At 40.8% G+C, this 19,857-nt stretch overlaps 1 protein-coding gene across 1 annotated transcript; it reads right to left on the reverse strand.

Moving 5' to 3' along the window:
* On the reverse strand, positions 1-11,879 carry LOC143292998 (uncharacterized). The gene is made up of 9 exons (XM_076603770.1): positions 11,710-11,879; positions 10,911-11,086; positions 9,880-9,990; positions 8,977-9,139; positions 8,038-8,175; positions 7,467-7,607; positions 7,142-7,192; positions 6,391-6,592; positions 1-3,154 (listed from the first exon to the last, which is right to left on the reverse strand). The coding sequence occupies exons 2-9, from the start codon at positions 11,066-11,068 to the stop codon at positions 3,006-3,008; spliced, it is 1,113 nt and encodes a 370-aa protein (XP_076459885.1). The 5' UTR covers positions 11,069-11,086; positions 11,710-11,879; the 3' UTR covers positions 1-3,005.
* Between the last annotated feature and the right edge of the window lie 7,978 nt (positions 11,880-19,857).

The raw sequence follows: 19,857 nt of genomic DNA on the forward strand, positions 1-19,857 counted from the left end.
TGTTAAAGTCCCACATCCCTGACCTGAAATCATCTTCAGTGTTGACAATTTTCAGCAGTCTATTGCTAATTTAAGATTTAAAAAATGTCTAATTGGTTCACTGTTATAGTTGTTAGTTTTTCATTACATTTCTTAAAAATAAAACTTCATGCAATTATTCTCATTATCTAACACACACACACACACACACACACACACTCAATTTTTTTCCTACCCTTGTTTAATATCACTTTTAGCGAAAAGACAAAACTAAAGAACATGTGTGTGTGTGTGCGCACACACACACACACACACACAACACACTGACACACACATACACACTGACACATACCAAAACACACACACATACAAACGCACCCGCACACACATTCAAACACACAACACACACATATTCACACATGCATACCAACGCCTACAATCACCCACTTACAACCCTACATCCCCAACTCTCTGTCATGCCCCCACACACTCCATGACTGGCTGAGTAGGAAAGTTCCCACAACAGTGCATCCAGGTAATTCTGACTGCTGTCATGGCACCACAGGACCCATATTTTTCTGTCTGAAAGTGTTTTCGTTTTTAGTGGATTTTTCTTCAGATTTTTGCATGGGATAATACTTTTGTTGCCATGAGTTATTTTACATGTGCTAAGTGCATGCTGCACATAAGACATTTGTTTATCATCTTATTCAAAAGACTAACACCCATTGTCTTGCTTAGTATGGCCTAGTGGGCGGTCTCCACACTGGGGGATGGGGGTGCAAGGGCATTCACTCAATCTGGCTCCACAACTAAACAATTATTGTCAGAAGTAGTGACATCATAAGTATGTTAAATCAGAACAAGCACTACTGAACACCAACAAAGTGACTATAGCAATCAGGGTCTCCTCTGGTGTGTGGCCTCCTGGTGACCTAACTACTATCAGGAACACTTTCCAACCAGCTGACAGTAAGGGCTTTGGACTTTATTTTATTTTTTTAAGAAAAAAAGTTAAATGTCCCACAGCCTTTTACAGCCATGGGGGCATGCAGTGAATGCTGATGTACTGTGTAGCCATGGGGGCAGTGAATGCTGATGTACTGTGTAGCCATGGGGGCAGTGAATGCTGATGTACTGTGTAGCCATCGGGGCAGTGAATGCTGATCTACTTTGTAGCCATGGGGGCAGTGAATGCTGATCTACTGTGTCTAGGACTCCACACAGGTAGGCAGGGCCCAGTCCTTTCCTTCTGCTGTTTTAATTTTCATCAACAGATGTCAGGTACCCATTCACACCTGGGTGGAGTGAGGAAACTTGGAGTAAAGTGCCTTTCCCAAGGACACAACACATGCCAAACCAGGGCCTCAAATCCTGATGACTGGTGAACACTGGATCAGAAGTTTACTGAATCTGCTACAGTGTATTTGTCTTTCTGGCCCAGTGGAAAGTGTGGGGTGACTTCCTCTTGACAACACTCAGTAATGAACACACCAACAGTTAGGGAGATCTCAACAAGCATGATGCCCATTTCTTCATGTTCTCATTAACAACAGGGATGCCATGTTTGGAATGCTGTACACCTGTACACTGAGGACATGCACTTTCCCTGGAAAGAGCAGCACAACTGTTTTCACACAGAGAAATCTGTTGTGACAAAAAAGTAGTAGTGCAATATAACGACAGTGATGTCATGATTGGAATGCTGTATGCCTGTAAAGACATGCCGGTCACTGTCATTGGAGAACACCCTTCGGATGAGTTATCCACAGTGATGGAAGAGGTCAGGTTTGCATTTTGCATTAGTTTTTGTAACAACAATTATGAAAAGATTATGCTGTGTCTGTGACAGTGTGAGAATCACTGCTCTCATGACAACATGGCACACACATGTAAACTCTTGTACTGCATGCACTCACCCTCAACTGCCCAATCTTTTTAAATCCATAAACACACCCCCTCCCACCCCTGCCTTTGGTGCCTCCCCATGATCTTCACCGACAGCACCTGACCTGCTTTGTGCACAACTCCACTTCTTCCTCATCCAACACACGCACACCTCTTTCTTTGTCAAAAAACATCTGTTCAATAAATATGAGAGATCTCCTCAAATGTCTTGTGTCAAGAAGTCATCCTCATCCACTCCTGACAAACAGAATATGGCTGTCTAAACAGCCGAGTAAAATTGCAGCGCAGATAGAAGCCAACATGGGAGTTGCAGCCTATGAACACAGAAGAGCAGGAGTTTTCTGCCCTCCATCAGTCCTTGAGTGGCGGTCTCAGTGGTACCTGTGTGGGAGGTCCCACCCTCTCTCCTGTGTCATTCCTCCTCACATTGCACACTTTGTTCTCTCCACAATCATGTTTTCACATCTCTGCCTTATATCCATGTCCCTCTTCTCGTTCTTTTTGTGTTGGGTTTCTTTGCTAAAACCTTCACTTCAAAGTGAATGATTTCACATCACGTGCAGAGCTGTTTCACCTGGTCTGAGCTGGACATGATCAATCATCGCCCTCTTAACACACACACCCAGAACGGTGACAACCAATGTGACAGTCAACCAGCCAACACAGCTAGGTATGCAGTACAACACTGGAGCCTTGGCCTACCCCAAAATCTTACCATCAGGAACAGTTCATTGAATGTTTTCTTGATGGTTTGGCAGTGCCAGTTTGTGGTTTTTTTAGGTTTTTTTTGTGCAGCAATGTTCATACATAATCTTCTTCATCAGTCTCACACATTCGCTTGTGACAACTAACCATCTTTTCAGTCGAGTGCCCTTTCTCTTGATTTAGGATTTTCCACAGCCAATTATGGACTTGTGCACATGTGCACACTATTTAAGTTACAACTTCTTATCTGCCATCAGGTTTGTCCACCTGTGAAAAAAGACATCCCCATGTTTTTTCTATCTGTTACACGTGATCCTTGGCTGGAACATCTGGAACGATGGTCAACTTTAATGTTTTTCTGAAACAGAGACAGCTATTCTGGAGCAGAAGGCATGTGTGGGTGGAACGCAGCATTACCTGCGGTGGGTCTTGTTGACGTAGATGAAGATGTAAAGGAGGAAGACGATGAAGGTCATGGCAGGGAGGGCCACGAGGTAGGCGTAGAGCTGTGTGTAGCGTTGAGGCAACCACAGCACTGTGTACATCATGGACCCTGACCGTCCTGACACACACACAGCAGTGAAAATGACACATCCTGGACAACATATCAGGATGTTAACATATTCACAAACTAAGGCAATACTTTTTTCCCTCATCTTTGAGTCATGTGCTTTATAATATGCAGCACTTAATGTGTGGTTAAAATCTGTCAAAACACTGTCATAAAAGAGATCCTGTAGACGGAGACCTTTGAACTTGGAAGTATGTTGCTTGTGGTGATGATAATGAATGAAACCTTCTTAAATCAGAATAAAAACAACTTGCAAACAATGAACAGATTCAAGAAGGTTGAGATGAACAGAGAGGAAAAGCGAGCAGACAATGCAGGACGTGAAGACAGTACTGATGATGATGCCAGGGCCTTGACAACAGTATGTGAGCAATTTTCAGGCTCTCTACAAACGAGAGTTTGCTTGGTTTCTTTAATTTTGATCCTCTTTTGCTTTTGCTTATCTTTTCAGTGTGCACCTAAAAACAGGGTGTGCCTTTAAAACCCAAAGCACCTTATAGCCAGTAAAATAAGGTACACATGAAAAAAATACACTGTGACATTGGTTCATTGTACTCAGTATACTACAATAACTCTTTCGTTCCTGTATTTCTATGAACCACTACTTCCCCTTGTTCCCAGATTCCTATGACATGTATGGTCCCTTCATTTCTGGATTTAGAGAAGAGAAAGAAAGTACATAACAGGGTACTTATTAGAGACTTATTGCAACAGTGCTTATTAAAGTACATTTAGATTGTCATATACTGCTATGTACATAATTGATGTAAGAAGTTGTCTGTGACTCTGTTGACACATTAAAGTACATTTAGATTGTCATATACTGCTATGTACATAATTGATGTAAGAAGTTGTCTGTGACTCTGTTGACACTTTTGGGTCACATCTCTGGTGACACTCAGGTGCAAAACAGGTGAGTTTGGGGTCAAATACAATGCATACAAGTATGTACCACATGCAGGACAGTGATTTGATTGCAGAGTATGCACATCATGCAGTACTCACCGAGTAGTGCCTCATATGTATCCCAGTGCTGCACTACTAGCCATATCAATGAAAAGCTGTGACAATTGTCACTGCTATTATCCTTACAACATAAATGATTTGAAGTTTGTCTCAAAGAGAATATAGGCCTTCCACTACACAACCAGTCATTGAGCCGAAATCAGAACTGTATTTACACATTTCGTGAACATAAACTATTCAAAAACAAAACTTTCTCTACAGATACATGTCCGTGTCACAGTCATCATGTCATAAATTATGTCAGACAAAGGTGACATGTGTGTGATATACCTTGAAGCAGTCACACTAGTTACTTCACAAATATACACCACCATCTTCAGACTTGCACTTTCTGAACTTGACATCATTCGCTATTTGTGCTTCTTTAGCAGCAGCAAACTGCACTCTCTCTTCTTCATACATTTGTAACAGATCAAAATCATCATCTGTTGAAGCGCTGTAAAACTCATCATCAGAAAACTGGTCAGAATCTGAATTTTCTACACAGTCCATTTTCAGTGTACGTGTGTCTACACAGCACACTGGCAAAAATGTAGTGGCGGCTACTTTCCCCAAGCCTAGGAAGGGGGAGGGGGTGTCTGGCATACAGTCCACTCATAAACACTCCCTGCTAGTGACCTGGTTGAGGATAGATGACGCATGCTGATGACATGACTCGCATGAATTTCAGCAAGAACCAATTTTTTAATTCTCTGCTGCACGGTTTTCCGTGCTCATGGAATGAAGGGTACAAGTCCTATAAACCGGAAAACCGTGCTGCAGGAATGTAAGAGATAACTGAATATCTGAAATACTTTTTAGATACTGTTTATAATAGGTGGAGTGATGGTGAAGAGGTAATGCGCTTGCCTAGGAAAAGAGAGAATCTGAGGGGACTGGTTCGAATCCTGGCACAATTGCCAGTATTTTCTTTCCCTCCACTAGACATTGAGTGGTGATCTGGGTGTTAGTCATTTGGAAGAGACGACAAACTGAGGTCTTGTGTGCAGCATGCACTTAGTGCACGTAAAAGTACCAATGGCAGCAAAAGGATAGTCCCTGGCAAAATCCTGTAGAAAAATCCACTTCAATAGGAAAACAAATAAAAAGTACTGGCTGGAAAAAATACCAAAAAATTGGTGTCGCTCTCAGTGTAGCGATGCACTCTCCCTGGGGAGAGCAGCCCAAATTTCACACAGAGAAATCTGTTGTGACAAAAAAGAGTAATGCAATACAACAACCTGAGCAGGGACTGAAAAGTACTATTTTTCTGCAACCAGAATATGAAATTGTATTTAAAAAAATGCAAATTTAGAGGATGTGAATGTGTGTGTAATCAGTATATTTTTCAGTTGTTATCATGAATCGACCCCAGACCAAAAGCCCACGTTGCAGGTTGCTATGATGCATGTGTGTATGTGTGTGTGCGTGTGTGTATAAAGGCAGACTCAACAACTACCATAACTTCTTCGTTTGTGGGCTGTGACTCCCACTTTCACTGGTATACACGAGTGGACTTTTACATGCATGACTGTTTTACCCACGCCATGTAGGCAGTCATACTCCATTTTCTGAGGGTGGGGGTGGGGATGGATATTCTTGTTTCTATAAGCCACTGAACACTGACATGGATTACAGGATCTTTAACATGCATATTCATCCTCTGCATGCATATACACACGACAGTGGTTCAGGCACTTGCAGGTAAGAAAATCTGTTGACCTGGGAGATCCGAAAAATCTCTGCCCTTTACCCACCAGGCACCATGACTGGGTTCGAATCTGGGATGCTCGGACTGAAAGTCCAGTGCCTTAACCACTCGGCTGTTGCGTCTGTTGGCTACCATAACATATTGGTTAACGTCACGGACTGACGACAGAGGACGCGGGTTCAATCACTTTTTTCAGCCCATGGCTGGCTGCAGCCCAGAGCTCAGTGTGCAACTGGCTAAAATGGGAAAACTGGGATCATACAGTTGAGGGTCATACATTTTATGGATGCATCTTTGGAAGTGTTGCTCAAGTTTCATGACCAACACTGCAGGTGTTATCTCTCAGGCTGGTTGATGCCAGTATATATCACGAGAGTACAGCCCTGCCAAGTAGTCCCAAACCTAAATGGACCCCCATAGCAGCAGCATCATGATCCCCATTATCATTTCTCATCACTGAAATATGGTAAACAAAAAGTCACAAATTCTCATGAATGAGGGCCATACTTACGGATGAGGGCCAGACCATATCCCATGTTGTGGGTGCCCATGCGGTAACTACATGTGGGCACCATGACCTCGTTGATGGAGATCAGGTTGGTCAGGTCCACCTCCGTCCACCCCCCCAGCTTTCGTAAGTCACGCATGTGCACCGGCCAGTGGGCACTGTCCTCGTTACTGGACAGGCACGTCTCACACACATAGTGGAACGACTGGAGAAGAAGATGTTCCCACTGTTTTATTCCAAACATCAATACTTTCTTATTGGATGTTTATTGGTGGAAAGACTAGAGAAGAATAACATTTCTTGATGTTCGTGTTAATTTTGGATAGCACACTGTAATGTCAAGTTTTTAGTATCTAAGTGGCCATTTAGAGTTTTAATGATTACTCTATGGCTGTGATTCTTCTTCACAGAGTTTCTTAAAAATACATATTCTTTTGGTAATTTTTTTTTTATTCGTGAGAAATAAAGCTGCTGTTTATATTCAGCTACATATACTTTTAGAGTGTTTCACTCATACTCTACTCTCATTAACATTGTGGTGGTGTCAGTGTATTGTTAAACAGATCCCCTCCTCTCCCTTTCCTGGGATGATTATCCCCATCAGCCATATCACCCGGGGTGAACCTCAACCTTAAACCTAACTTAACTAACTAAAGAAAAGGCATGTGAAACTGACTAATCATCTGCAATTCACTGCTCTTTTTCCCATGCAAGAGATCATAACAAATGAATACTCAATCAAATATTCACCCACCTCGTGCCAATGCCCAGAAAAGATAAGGTTTGGCTGAGCTATTTTCAGCAGCTGAAAGGGAAAGAAAACAAATCAGTACAATGACTCATAAAACATGTACCACAGACACACACGTTTCATTTACATTCCTCATCCACTATTATCTTTTGTAATCATAATTAACAACACAGCAGGAGGATGATACATGTCCAGTGGTATGAACCTCAAGTGCAATTGCTACATTTTGAAAATGTTCATGGGGCATCACTGATTTTGCTCAGCAAACTAGTCCAAATAAAAAATGGTAACTGTGTGGCAGACTGTGTGGTGCACCATCCTTACTTACAGGATAGACCAGCATCTTCATCTGTGAGATGATGGACTCGTGGTTGATGATGATCCTCATTGGCGCTGTCAGCTTGTGGGTCATCTCCATCATTACTTCTCGCTTCTCAGCAAACGAATCAAACTGGCTGCGGAAATCCAGCTGACAGGGAACAACACAGAAATTGTCAGTTCTCTCTGTTGAATATGGCAATAAAATACAACAACAACTACAACTACTAATGATAATAACAACAATAACAACAGCAACAACAAGAACAATAATATAACAATATTAATAATAACAATGATAATGATGATGAGGAGGAGGAATTTATATAGCACTTTCATACCTCTAAAAATGCTTTTCAGTAACACATAATTATGTCAGACACAAAGCGGCACATACACACATACACATACACACATCAAACATATATACATCCATACACACATATACATACACACACAAAAAAATATATAATTTATACATACACACACACATAAATTACAGACACACACTTACAATAATACACACACAAACACACTCATAGTCATACACACAGATGATAGACTGACTTGAAAGGTCTCACCTTGATGAAGTCCACAAAATGAGCATTGACCACACCAGTGAGGTTTTCGAAGTGACGCTCAAAGCGACTGGTTTTGTACTTGGTGCGAAAGTCTGCCCCCTCTCCCCCGATATCGTTATCACCAGGTATGTACACTACCTGAAAATACAGGGTTCACAAAAACTTAAGGACCACATGGGAACTTGCAATTTTCTTCTGAAGGGCATAGTGAGCTGATGCTGAATTCCCAGCAAACAGTGGAGTATGCAACCAGTGTAATGAGCACCACTCATGACCAGATGGGCTTTCCTCCTGCACATCCCATTTTGAAATGAAAAACTACAGCTTTTGTTAATAAAAACAACAACATTGAACAACAGTACAATTTCAGCTGAAACACTGATTTTTCAGACGCACCTTTCAGGCTGTTCATGGTACAACTGTGTATCTGCCTGAAACAGCCATTGGTGTATTTAATGGGAGGCCAGTGGTAGACCAAATGCATCCTGCATAAATTTTATCATCTCTTGATTTTTTTCAAACATTTTATCAAAGTACACCTGCTTTCATGAAGTGGCCCCTAACGTTTTGTACTGTGTTTACAGCAGTCTGTGTCATCTCCTTTATCTGCTTGGTGTTGGTAAGGCAACAAGTAACACTATCAATACCTACTGATGAAAACAATGTGACAAACTGATAATCAATGAATAAAATTCATAAAGTAAAAAGATTTTTAAAAATAAATAAAGAAAGAAAAAGAAAGAAGCTCTGCATGTTTCATGACAATCAGGCCACCTGCTGATCATAAGCAAACAAAATCTAAATTTTATGTTTTACACAAACCAGCATGACCTTTATTTCAATGAACAACCAGAGAGATGAACCGCTGAGAACTTGAAACAATGAAATATTGAAATTAGATGTGTGTGTGTGTGTGTGTTATCATCAGTTCTCTCTGACCTTGGAGGACCTGCTGGGATAGAAGATGTGGTCGAAGCGGCTGAAGTAGGACTGGTACTCCTGACGTGTGGCCTTGCTGCCCTCGTCCATCAAGTCACCCAGAAACACTACCACATCCGGCTGGGTGTAGCTATAGGCCAGGGAAAATGTCTTCCTCAGGTATCTGTACAACATGAACACTCAGATAATTGTCTTTTTTTCTTTTCTTTTTTTTTGACGCACCACCACTTGCCCCATTTCAGTGGCATTAATTCCATCCTGATCCCCACAAACAGCCACATCTGGGTTTGTTCACTGCGGTCCCATCACCAGCAGTCCACAGGGAACTATCAACTGCAGGTCACCAGGAGGCCACACACTAGAAGATACTCTGCACTGCTGATCAGTCATTTTGGTGGTTTTCTGTAGTGTCTGTTCTGATTTGGCGCAAGCAGGGTGCTGTATAAAAAGCCTCCTACAGATGACAATGATCGCTTGGCCATGGAGCCACACTCAGTGAGCATCACCAGATAAATGATTCAACATTAACAGCCAAGGAAAATGTCTTCCTCAGGTACCTGTTCAACACCACCAACATTTTATCAAAACAAACACCCGTCATTTTATTCAACACACTGACACACATATATATATAAGATTATCAGCATCAAACCTTTCAACTCTGAAGAAGAAAAAGTCTGATCTAGCAGTTCTGTTGAATAATGTATACATACCCACAATTCAAGTTGTTCTTTCTTGCAATGCAGCATAAAGCGAATCAAACACTGAGAAGCATTAATCACACATAAGTCTACTTTCATGGTTTAGTGAAACCAGTTGGGATTGAGACTAGGAAGGGAGTGATCACATATCAAAGGAGGGTTCGGCAAGGGGACAAACTAATTAACCAAGGCTGAACCATACCTGTCAGAATCCCAACGTGTAATCATCCCGATGGGGAATCCATGCTCATCCTGAATCCCTATCAGCTGGGGATCTGAGACGAACAGAACCACAAGCTCCTCCTGAGGGTCTCTGCACAGTGGATAATCCATTCATTGTTCAGGTAAGAACATTGGCAGCAAATCTTTGTTTCTTCCTTTCTTTATTTAGTTTAATGCCTTTTCACTGCTGAAATCCTCGTGTGTGTGTGTGTGTGTGTGTGTGTGTGTGTGTGTGTGTGTGTGCGTGTGTGTGTGTGCATGCGCGAGTGCGCGCACGCGTGCGTGTGTGTGTGTATGTGTGTGTGTGCATGTGTGTAAATGCATGTGTGTGCACATATAAGTGTGAACTTTGTAGTCATAACAAATATATAAAACACAATCATCACCAACAAAAACAATAAGGCAGGTGTGGTAGCAGCAGCTATCTTTGTGAACACTTCTCACATGGGCTCTCCTCCAAGACTTAAAGAAAACAACAACAAAAGCAGCTGAAACAGAATCTGGTTGTACAGTCATCCATTGCATATTATCAGGATGGGACTTTGTATGGAATGTTCTTCTTTCCCTGTTATCTCCAACTGTGTTATATTGTTATATGTTTGACAATTTTCAAAAAAATGTTTAAACCACCCTTAGGGTATCAGCAGCAGCAGTAGCATTAGGAACAGAAGTAGTTCTGAAAGCAAAAAAATAGCAGTAGTAAGAGAAAGAGGAGTAATACTAGTACTTAGCAATGTCTGTAGCAGTACAAGTCACAACTGTAGCTATTAATAATTCTATAAGGTGCTAACTCCTGATACAGTGGGCTATAAGCACCTCCCACAAAACATATAACTGTGCATGATGGCTTTCAACAACAAATGAACACATTAAAGAAAAAATATATACACATAAAAATGATAATACTGACTGGAAACATGTCATCACATTCGTAGCATTTATTCAGGTAGTGATGGATGCCAAGCAACCTTATCACCAAGTGACCCAGTTTTCCTGAATTGTTAATGTTACCTGCTGCTGACAGGTAAGGCTGGCCACCTCCAGCTCTGTATCCAGTAGACCAGGTACTCGTTACTGATGACCACCGCCGTCAACATCAGCAGTGTCACCGAGCGTAAAGACAGGTTACGTATCCGCCGTAACATGTTCTGCCTCCTGATCAGTGCCATTTTAACTGACAATGATCGCTGTGATTACCAGGAATAAATCAAGATAAATATATCAATGTGTGAATGACTCTGTGTGTGTGTGTGTGTGTGTGTTATGTGTGTTTGGTTGCTTGCATGCATGGATATATGCATGCATTTGTGTGTGTGTGTGTGTGTGTGTGTGTGTGTGTGAAACAGCCAGATTGTAACAGATACCTGTTGCACGTTCATATCTTCTACACTGACCATTGAGATTACGTGTGAACTGATATTTGACCCTGGCAAGCATCTTGACCAAATCAATGAATTAATCCGACAAACAAATTTTAATCACTAATATGTATTGCATCTTACAGATCTTTCGAGAGCGGTGGCTGAAAGGTCAGAACGCTGGATTCTCGCCCGAGTTTCCATAATTCCTTCCTCAACTTCGAGTCAACGTAACTGTGGGAGAAGGAGGTGGAGAATATCAAGTACACACATGTTTGTGATCCTTTAATTAATACATGTCAGCGTTCGGAATTTAAGGAGAGATGAACATCCAGCATGAACTACGGCAGAATCATTAGTAAACTAACCTTGGTGGTGTTAATCTGATGGAAGGAATGACAGTTGCTAAATTTATATATATATTGCGAACAAAACGGATAAAAAGCAGTTACCTAAAAACTGATGGTATTAAAAAGCCAACAATGGACAGCAGCACAGCCAGTTTGAAAAACAATAATAACACATTGTGATTTTCACATAATCAGGGTGCAATTTTCAGGCATTGACGGTGGGAGTTCACGCCACAATGTGATTTTCACAAAATCAGATTGCCTTTTTTTCCCCAGGCACTGACGATGGGAGTTTATGCCAGTTTCCCATTCTGCGAAGTTATGCGCATGATTCTCTCCCTTCTTAAGACCGCTTTCATCATCATCATCCGTAGAGTGTCCACAATCATCAAGCATATTATTAGGAGGAGGGGGGGGAGAGGTATGCAAAAAAACAGAACAAACACAAACAAACAAAAACAACAAAAAAAACACACACAAAAGCAACAACAACAACAACAAAACAAACAAACAAAAAACCAATCACACACACACACACACACACACACACACTTTCACACACACACACACACACACACACACACACACACACACACACTACTGGTGGAGTTTACGAGCTCCCAAAGTGAACACGCCAGGGGACACAGCTCCAACCACAGCCTCGGTCAGCTGTATCGTGCCACTCAGAGATGGTTCGCGGGAGGAACGAGTGAATCTGTCGGTCAGTTCCGCAGACAGTGAAGTCTAGCAAGCTGCCTTGAATGTGTTCGATCTTCTGTCCCTCTTCTTAGGTGCTCTCAACTTTGGTTCCTGGGATTTACTAAGTTTGCCAAAATCCACCTGGACCATGTTGTTAATGATTTTTTACATCATGGTGAGCCTTGCGATCTTACGTCGGCTTTGTAATGATGTCCATCCAACTAAGGTGGTGTAACATGTCGGTGACGCTGGCGGTTCTTTTGTAACGGTTTAAAACGAAACGTGCTGATCTCCGTTGCACGGCCTCAATTTTTTTTTTATCTGTCCTTCTTTGTACGGGTCCCACACAGTGCTTGCATATTCTAGAACAAGCCGCACCAGAGCCTTATAGGCTGTATTTTTTTAATCTGATGTTACTGACTCTAAGGTTTCGATGCAAACCCAACGTTTTGTTAGCTTTGTTCGTGATGTTATGAACATGGAGATCCCAATCTAGGTTTCAGTTGTGTGATCGTGACCCCCAAATAGTTCGCCGACTGAGGTGACATTGGCAAGAGTCTCGTTGTGCAGCTGGCACGATGGTGTCAGCAGCTTCTTCTTTCCGGCTCTTGGGACTGATAACCGGAAGGGTGATACATTTCCCGGGGTGGAATGACATGTCCCATCTTTCCTCCCATTTCTCTACTGAGTTGTTGGAGATCTGTTTGTAGTCAAGTTGGGTCTGGTCTTGGCCTGCGGCTGTTATTGGCCTGTAGACAGCGGTGTCATCTGCAAAGAGTCGCGTGGGTGAGAAGACAGTTCCGGGCAAGTCGTTTATGTAAACCAAGAACAAGCCGCCGGGCCCAAGAACTGACGGAGCCCTGAGGTACTCCAGACTCGGATTTCACCGGCAGCGACCGAGTCTGACTTCGCACTGTCAACCACCACAGCCTACCTCCGGTCTAGTAGGAAGCCTCCAATCCATCTGTTAACATGGCCTTGGACTCCATAATGGTGCAGTTTATGCATGAGGAGGGAATAATTAGCTCTTGGGTGGATGATGACATAAGTTGTGTTAATCTTAACACTGCATCCTATACACATCCTTTTGTAAATGCATGATCATATGTATGTCTTTGTCCTTTGTATATTACTATATATCAAACCAGTTTCAGTATTAGTGGCAAATGGGTGCCAAAATAACAGTGTATTCTATTTTGTTACACCATCGGATGCCATTGCCATAATTATGCTCCAGTTAACCCTTCAGTTCCCAATTCAGTCTCAGCTAGTCAGTTAGCTACAGAAACCTGACGTCCCTCACAATTCTTGCAAATCAGTTTAAGTTGAGATCTGTGCAAATGACTATGGAATATCGCTTTCGCTATTCTTATTGTATTGCACTGATCAGACTGATATGTTTACCTTTGACCCCCCCCCCCCCCGACCCCCCGAATTATGTCCCCTTTTGTTTCTTTTGTTTAAAATATTTTCACTCTTCTTCTGAAGCCGTCATAGTTGTTATTGTCACTGCCGTGTTCCACTGATTGTTTCTCTATGACTCAAAACAGTTCATGGGAATAAACTAATTCGGGCCCCTTCAGGTACTTCATCTTGAGGAATCTTGTTTCAGGTTCTCTCTAGTCAATATGGATGTAAAGCTGATGGAAAGGAGATATATGTTATACAACCATTCTCCCGCAGTCAGTGTATAACATGCCGATATACATTTCAGACAGTTAACATCTTTGTTGGGACTTATTTTGTTACTATTGGGAACACTGTCTATACAACAGCTCCCCTTAGGTTTTGGCTTTTGGGGTTTGCATTTAAAATAACGCCCCTCGAGAGCATTTGACTAGAGTCCATCCACTGGATTATCGTGTGCATTTTAAGTATATAACTTTAAGGGCTACATCGTGATCAGTTTTAAATTATGCTCCTTTAACTTGAGAATTCAGTCACGGTGGGCAACCCATTTTGCCCTGACGTGGGTTATATATTTTGTGAAAATCTGACTCTGAGGGTTCACGTTCAAGATAACGTTTCTCGAGGGTTATTGATTATTGTTTGATATTTTAATGGAAGTTGTATTTTTCCGACTCATAGAAGTTGCTTAAAAGTGTCTTGGGATTTGCACTTAAGATAATGTTCTGTGTGTTCAGTTGGTTTGAATGGGTGTATTAGTGCATTATTTAGGCCCCTTTTTATGTAGTCATGAAAAGTGCCAGCGAGGTAGCCAGGTTGGCTACAATCTTCATTGGGCCAGCTTTGCAGACGACTTTTGTGACTCACCGAAGGTTACTGAGGAAGTCGGTAAATCGGTCACAAGTTATCTCCCTTTACAAGGAGCCGTATGATTTTTTTTAAATTTTAATTTAAAATTTTTTTTTAATCTATTTCTTAAATTATTAACACTTTCTTATACATGAGATTATAGTTTTTATGTTATTGGACTTCAGAAAGATCATACTTCTCAACTGCAATGATATAATTTAGCCAGAAAGCCTATAACTCTTTTAAATTATTATCAGTTTATGTGAATGAATTTTCAGGTGGCGTGATCTTCGAAGTCTACTCAGTTGAAACATACAAAATACCTCTGTTTTCTATAAATCATTATAGTTGCCGTGGAATTTAGATTGTGCATTAAAATGTAAATGATTAAGCTTTATTCTCGTGTATCGCTTTCCGTGTACACCGAAGTTATAGGCCTACAACTTAGTTATAGGCACGCGATGGTACGAAATGTCTGGCAGCATTTCGGCCCCACAAAACTATCTCTTCTTCAAGCCACTGGAATTCGTCAATGCCGATTTGAGCAAAACATGTTTTTACAATACCTAGACATTTTATAGCGTATTCGCTGATGTTTACATTTCTGTTATTAATCTGATTCATATCATACATGTATAATTGGGTTGTAGTTGGTTTAAACGAAGTATTTCATTGCCGATCACTCGTGTCAAAAGCACCGCCAAGCGGCGCCGACACGGGAGCTGTCCGTTGAGTTTTCTCTTGAATTTTGACATACTAAATCTTTACTCTGAAAGCAGATTCTATAGATGATTTTTATATAGTTGGAAATTCAGGATCAGATTTTCAGTTACTTAACTCAGGTTACAATTATATTACATATCGCGACGTATTAATTGTTGAAATGTACAGAAATGATACATGAACTCCGGCGTTCAGTTAAAAGCTCGTTCATTCAGTGAGTCTTTTTGTTTACAGTTTTTAACTACATTATTTTTTGTAGAAAATGGTTCAGCTTAAGAAAATGCTCGTCTCTTGCAGTTTTGTGTGATATGTAATATGTCTATGTTAGTTCCCCGAGCCGAACTTGAAAGTCAGACGCCGCTAAATTTGGTCAAACAAACACAAGCTTGGCCTCTCAAGGCTTGCGGAGGGCCGGTTTCGTGAGTCGCTTCACGGCGCTGGCTTTGCGGTTCGGCGGAACTGAATATAAGGAGTGAGCGAGTGCCAGACAAATTCAGAACTCTCCTGGTCTGGAAGAAGGAAAGAATAAAAGAAGAAAACCAGCGCACTGCCTTCCCGAGTCTACCTTGCCTGACCTGCAGCTCTCTCCTGCAAACACCTTCTACCTGTCTGAAGTTCACCTTCACTAATACCACCTTACCACCCTATCACAACAAATATTTTAACAGAAATGTGTGTGTATATATATATATATATATATATATATATATATATATATATATATATATACGAGGGTCATTCAATAAATAAGGTGAATGTTTCGGTATAAGGACTTCTAATACAGATAGAAGCTTACTTTTTTTCTTTTTTCTTTTTTCAACGTAGTCTCCCAGCACTGTCACACACTTTTCCCATCTGTGCACAAGCTTCCGTATTCCCTCAGCGTAAAAATCTTTGGACTGATGTCTCAGCCAGTCGCTCACAACACTTTTGACTTCATCGTCACTTTCAAACTGATCAGTCCTTCTTTAAACAATTTAGCCCACTTGTAGACATTTTTTCGGCTGAAACATGTGGCACCATACACAGTTGACATTCTCCTATGAATTTCAACTGGTTTGCACCCTTCAGCAACCAAAAACTTGATAACTGACCGCTGTTCAATCCTGGAGCATGCTTCTTGGTCGGCCATCTTTGTTAATCGCCAAAACTCTCAAAGTTTTTTTTAATCTGCAAAACAAATTAAATCCATGTGTAAAAGAAGTAAAAAAAGAAGAAAAAAAAGAAAAAGAAAAAAAAGTAAGCTTCTATCTGTATTAGAAGTCATACCGAAAAATTCACCTTATTTATTGAATGACCCTCGTGTATATATATATATATATATATATATATCAGCTTTTGCTTCTCACTTTAATATTTAAACAATTCAGGTGGATTTCACAGCAACTGCCATTCACTGTTCAAAGAGAGTTACTGAATTGTTTTAGTTCCAATAAATAAACGGAAATTCAGTTTAAAAAAAGAAAAAAAAGATAACTAACTGAATGAATTTATCATCACCAATGAAACTGAAAGAAAAAAGAAAACAAACTCAGAAACTTGTTTGATTCATTTTTGGGAGTGTGGAACTGAAATTAAAAAAGGAAGAAATTATCAATACTTTTACTGATACTCTCTCTCTCTCTCTCTCTCTCTCTATATATATATATATATATATATATAATAATAACAATTAACAAAAATAACTAACACAGTAACAGTCATTACCTTTTCACTAACAGTCATTACCTTCACTGAATCTTTTACATAACGTAGTCATTGTGTGCCACAGCCCGAGGCTTTCGCCGATGTCCTTCTTACGTTCATGTGGGTATACACAGTACCTGCTGTACAATTCTTTGTGTGACGAGTCATTGCGTGTTGTTTTCAGTCAAACCTGCAAATATTTTTAATCAATTAAGCTTATATATTCACTTAAATGTATTCAAACCTTTTTAACTGATGATATTTTTTTAATATTATCTAACGACTTAAGAAATCTGCAATAAAATGAGAGATGCCGGGACAGTTAAAATGAATAGTGCAAAATAGATGAAAAATATCCAACTTCATTCAGGACAGAGAGAGAAGTGAACAGTAGTATTCAAAACAAAATTAAAAAAAAAACAACAGTTTAATTATCAAAAGTTATATCTTCTGTATAATTCTTCTCCAGCTCATGATAGTATAACTACAATCAAAGAATAAGTAATAATTGTAAACTAGTAAAGTGATGATAAATATACATAAAAATTGCATTGCATTGTTGTTATAGTGTGCCGTCAGTGTCACCTGCACCACACACACTCTCAGTGTCCTCTTTCCCTCCGTTCACCCCCGCTCCCCCCTTTCTTATAATTATCTCCCTGCTCTGTCCAGTCTTTGAGGTCGCGCCGACACCGCCGGCGCCACCCTCTCTCCTTCCACCCTCCCGCACCCCCACTCCCTCGTCGGCTGTCTTTGTTCAGCGGCTCTGCTGTCACCCAGCCCAGCTGTAGAAACACATGTGGTTATGTGATACCGTAATCCTTGTGCTGAAGTACATGTCCGCATGTTCCAAACATGCTAATGTCGGCATGTTGGAACATATTCCAGCAAGGCGGTCTGTTTTTGAAGTCATCCCCCCCTCCCCTCTCTGACGCAGTATGTTGAACTTGTCGTCACAGTGTGTCTACACAAACAGGTTTTGAAATGAGTGAATCAGATCAAACTGTTGAGTTGGACGAATCGGGATCAAGCAGTGAATCTGTCAGTCATTCACTTGGCATCACTAGGGCAAGTCAAGATTGGTTACTTTGGTTTAACCTGCTGGAAAAGCTATGGTTCGTAATTAGGTCTGATGTAATCAGCAAGAGGGCTCTGTGGGCATGTACACCATTCCAGTTAAATCAGACATTTATGCGAAGCTGAAATTAGGTCCTGTACACTCACTGAAGAGGGCTCTGGGCCCTGAACATGAGGAACATGGGATGGAGCAAAGCACGGCTCAGTTTCTGGGTCAAAACTTAAAGTCCACCTTCTTTGTCCTCATTCTTCATCCTTGGCACCTCTTGCCTGAAACTAAGAACGATGGAGTACTTCTCATCGGGAATTTTATTTATTTATTTATTAAGACTTCTTGCTATAGCGCATATTCTTAAAGCTCTATGCGCTTTACAATAGCACTAAAAACATTCACTCAAACAACCCCACACAAACATATGCATATAATTTGAAACATAGGCGAGAGAGAACAATTAAAATAGGTCATGTCAGTTGATAAAATCAAGAAATGCAACAGGTATTTAAAAAAAAAAGAAAGAAAAAAAGATAATTGAAATTGAAAGAACACAAGCACGTATACGCATGCATATATACGTAGATACATACATACATACATACATACAAACACACAAAACACACAACGTGCGCAGACACACACACACACATACACGCACACACGCGCGCGCGCGCGCGCGCGCACGCACGCACACATGCACCAACGAACACAAGCCGCATACCCAAACACACTACTCACGCACTCACTCAGTGACACACACACATACACGCACCTACAGGCACAGTACACACACGAACACAGATCAACAATCGAATATGCAAACTACTGCGACATTACAAAAAAAAAAATATATATATATACATATATATATATATACATATATATATATATATATATATATATATATATATATATATATATATATAATAAAATAAAAGTTCCTGCTAAGCATTTCCCTGAAGAAACACCCCACATTACACACACAGATCAAAACTAGAAAGATGAAACAAATGTTCACACACACACACACACACGAATGACAAACAATTGAAACACACAGGCTACAACATCACATGATAAAGCAATATTCATCAAACATTTCTAGTAAAAACGTATGTACATCATTACATTTAAGAAATTAAACCTGAAAATGTAAAAATGTACGTATTGTAAAAAACAAAACAAACAAACAAACAAAAACAAAAAAACACTCACACCTCCACCCCGCCCACATACACTAGCACACACACACAAACACACACACACAACTCATCAACAACAACAAAAGCACAACCGATGGACAACTGAGTAAACAAACTACAACATTACTTCATAAAACAGTTCGTGTTTAAAAAAAAAAAAAAAAAAATTCTCTCACATTAGAAAACACACACACACACACACACACACACACACACGTACCAACTCACCCACCCGCAACACACAGACACAAGCTCGCGCGTGTGGGCGTGCAAACACCCGCCACCACCTCTCCCCCCTCCGCCCGCCCCCATCCCCCCTCCCCACCACACACACAACACAACACAACCACACACCTCTATTTCATTTCAATTTCATACAACATTGTATGACTGTCTGAACAGGTGTGTCTTCAGGGCAGTTTTAAACTGTGAGGGGGTTTCAGAGTAACGAGTTGTGAGTGGAAGCTGGTTCCAAACAGTTGTCGCAAAGTGAGAAAAAGATCACTTGCCGTAAGTCTTTGTTTTGATTCGAGGAACAGTGAAGGTTCTATTGTCTGAAGAAGAGCGGAGTTGTCTGGCAGGGGTATAGACATGAAGGAGATCAGAAAGATA

Source organism: Babylonia areolata, chromosome 18, assembly GCF_041734735.1.
Source record: "Babylonia areolata isolate BAREFJ2019XMU chromosome 18, ASM4173473v1, whole genome shotgun sequence".
NCBI classification, from domain to species: Eukaryota; Metazoa; Mollusca; class Gastropoda; order Neogastropoda; family Buccinidae; genus Babylonia; species Babylonia areolata.

Coding starts and splice junctions, on each gene's coding strand:
- LOC143292998 (XM_076603770.1), bottom strand. CDS start 11,068: ATGGCACTGATCAGGAGGCAGAACATGTTACGGCGGATACGTAACCTG. Junction 9,991..10,910: donor GCCTTACCTGTCAGCAGCAG/GTAACATTAACA, acceptor TCCACTGTGCAG/AGACCCTCAGGAGGAGCTTG. Junction 7,193..7,466: donor TGAAGATGCTGGTCTATCCT/GTAAGTAAGGAT, acceptor TTTCCCTTTCAG/CTGCTGAAAATAGCTCAGCC.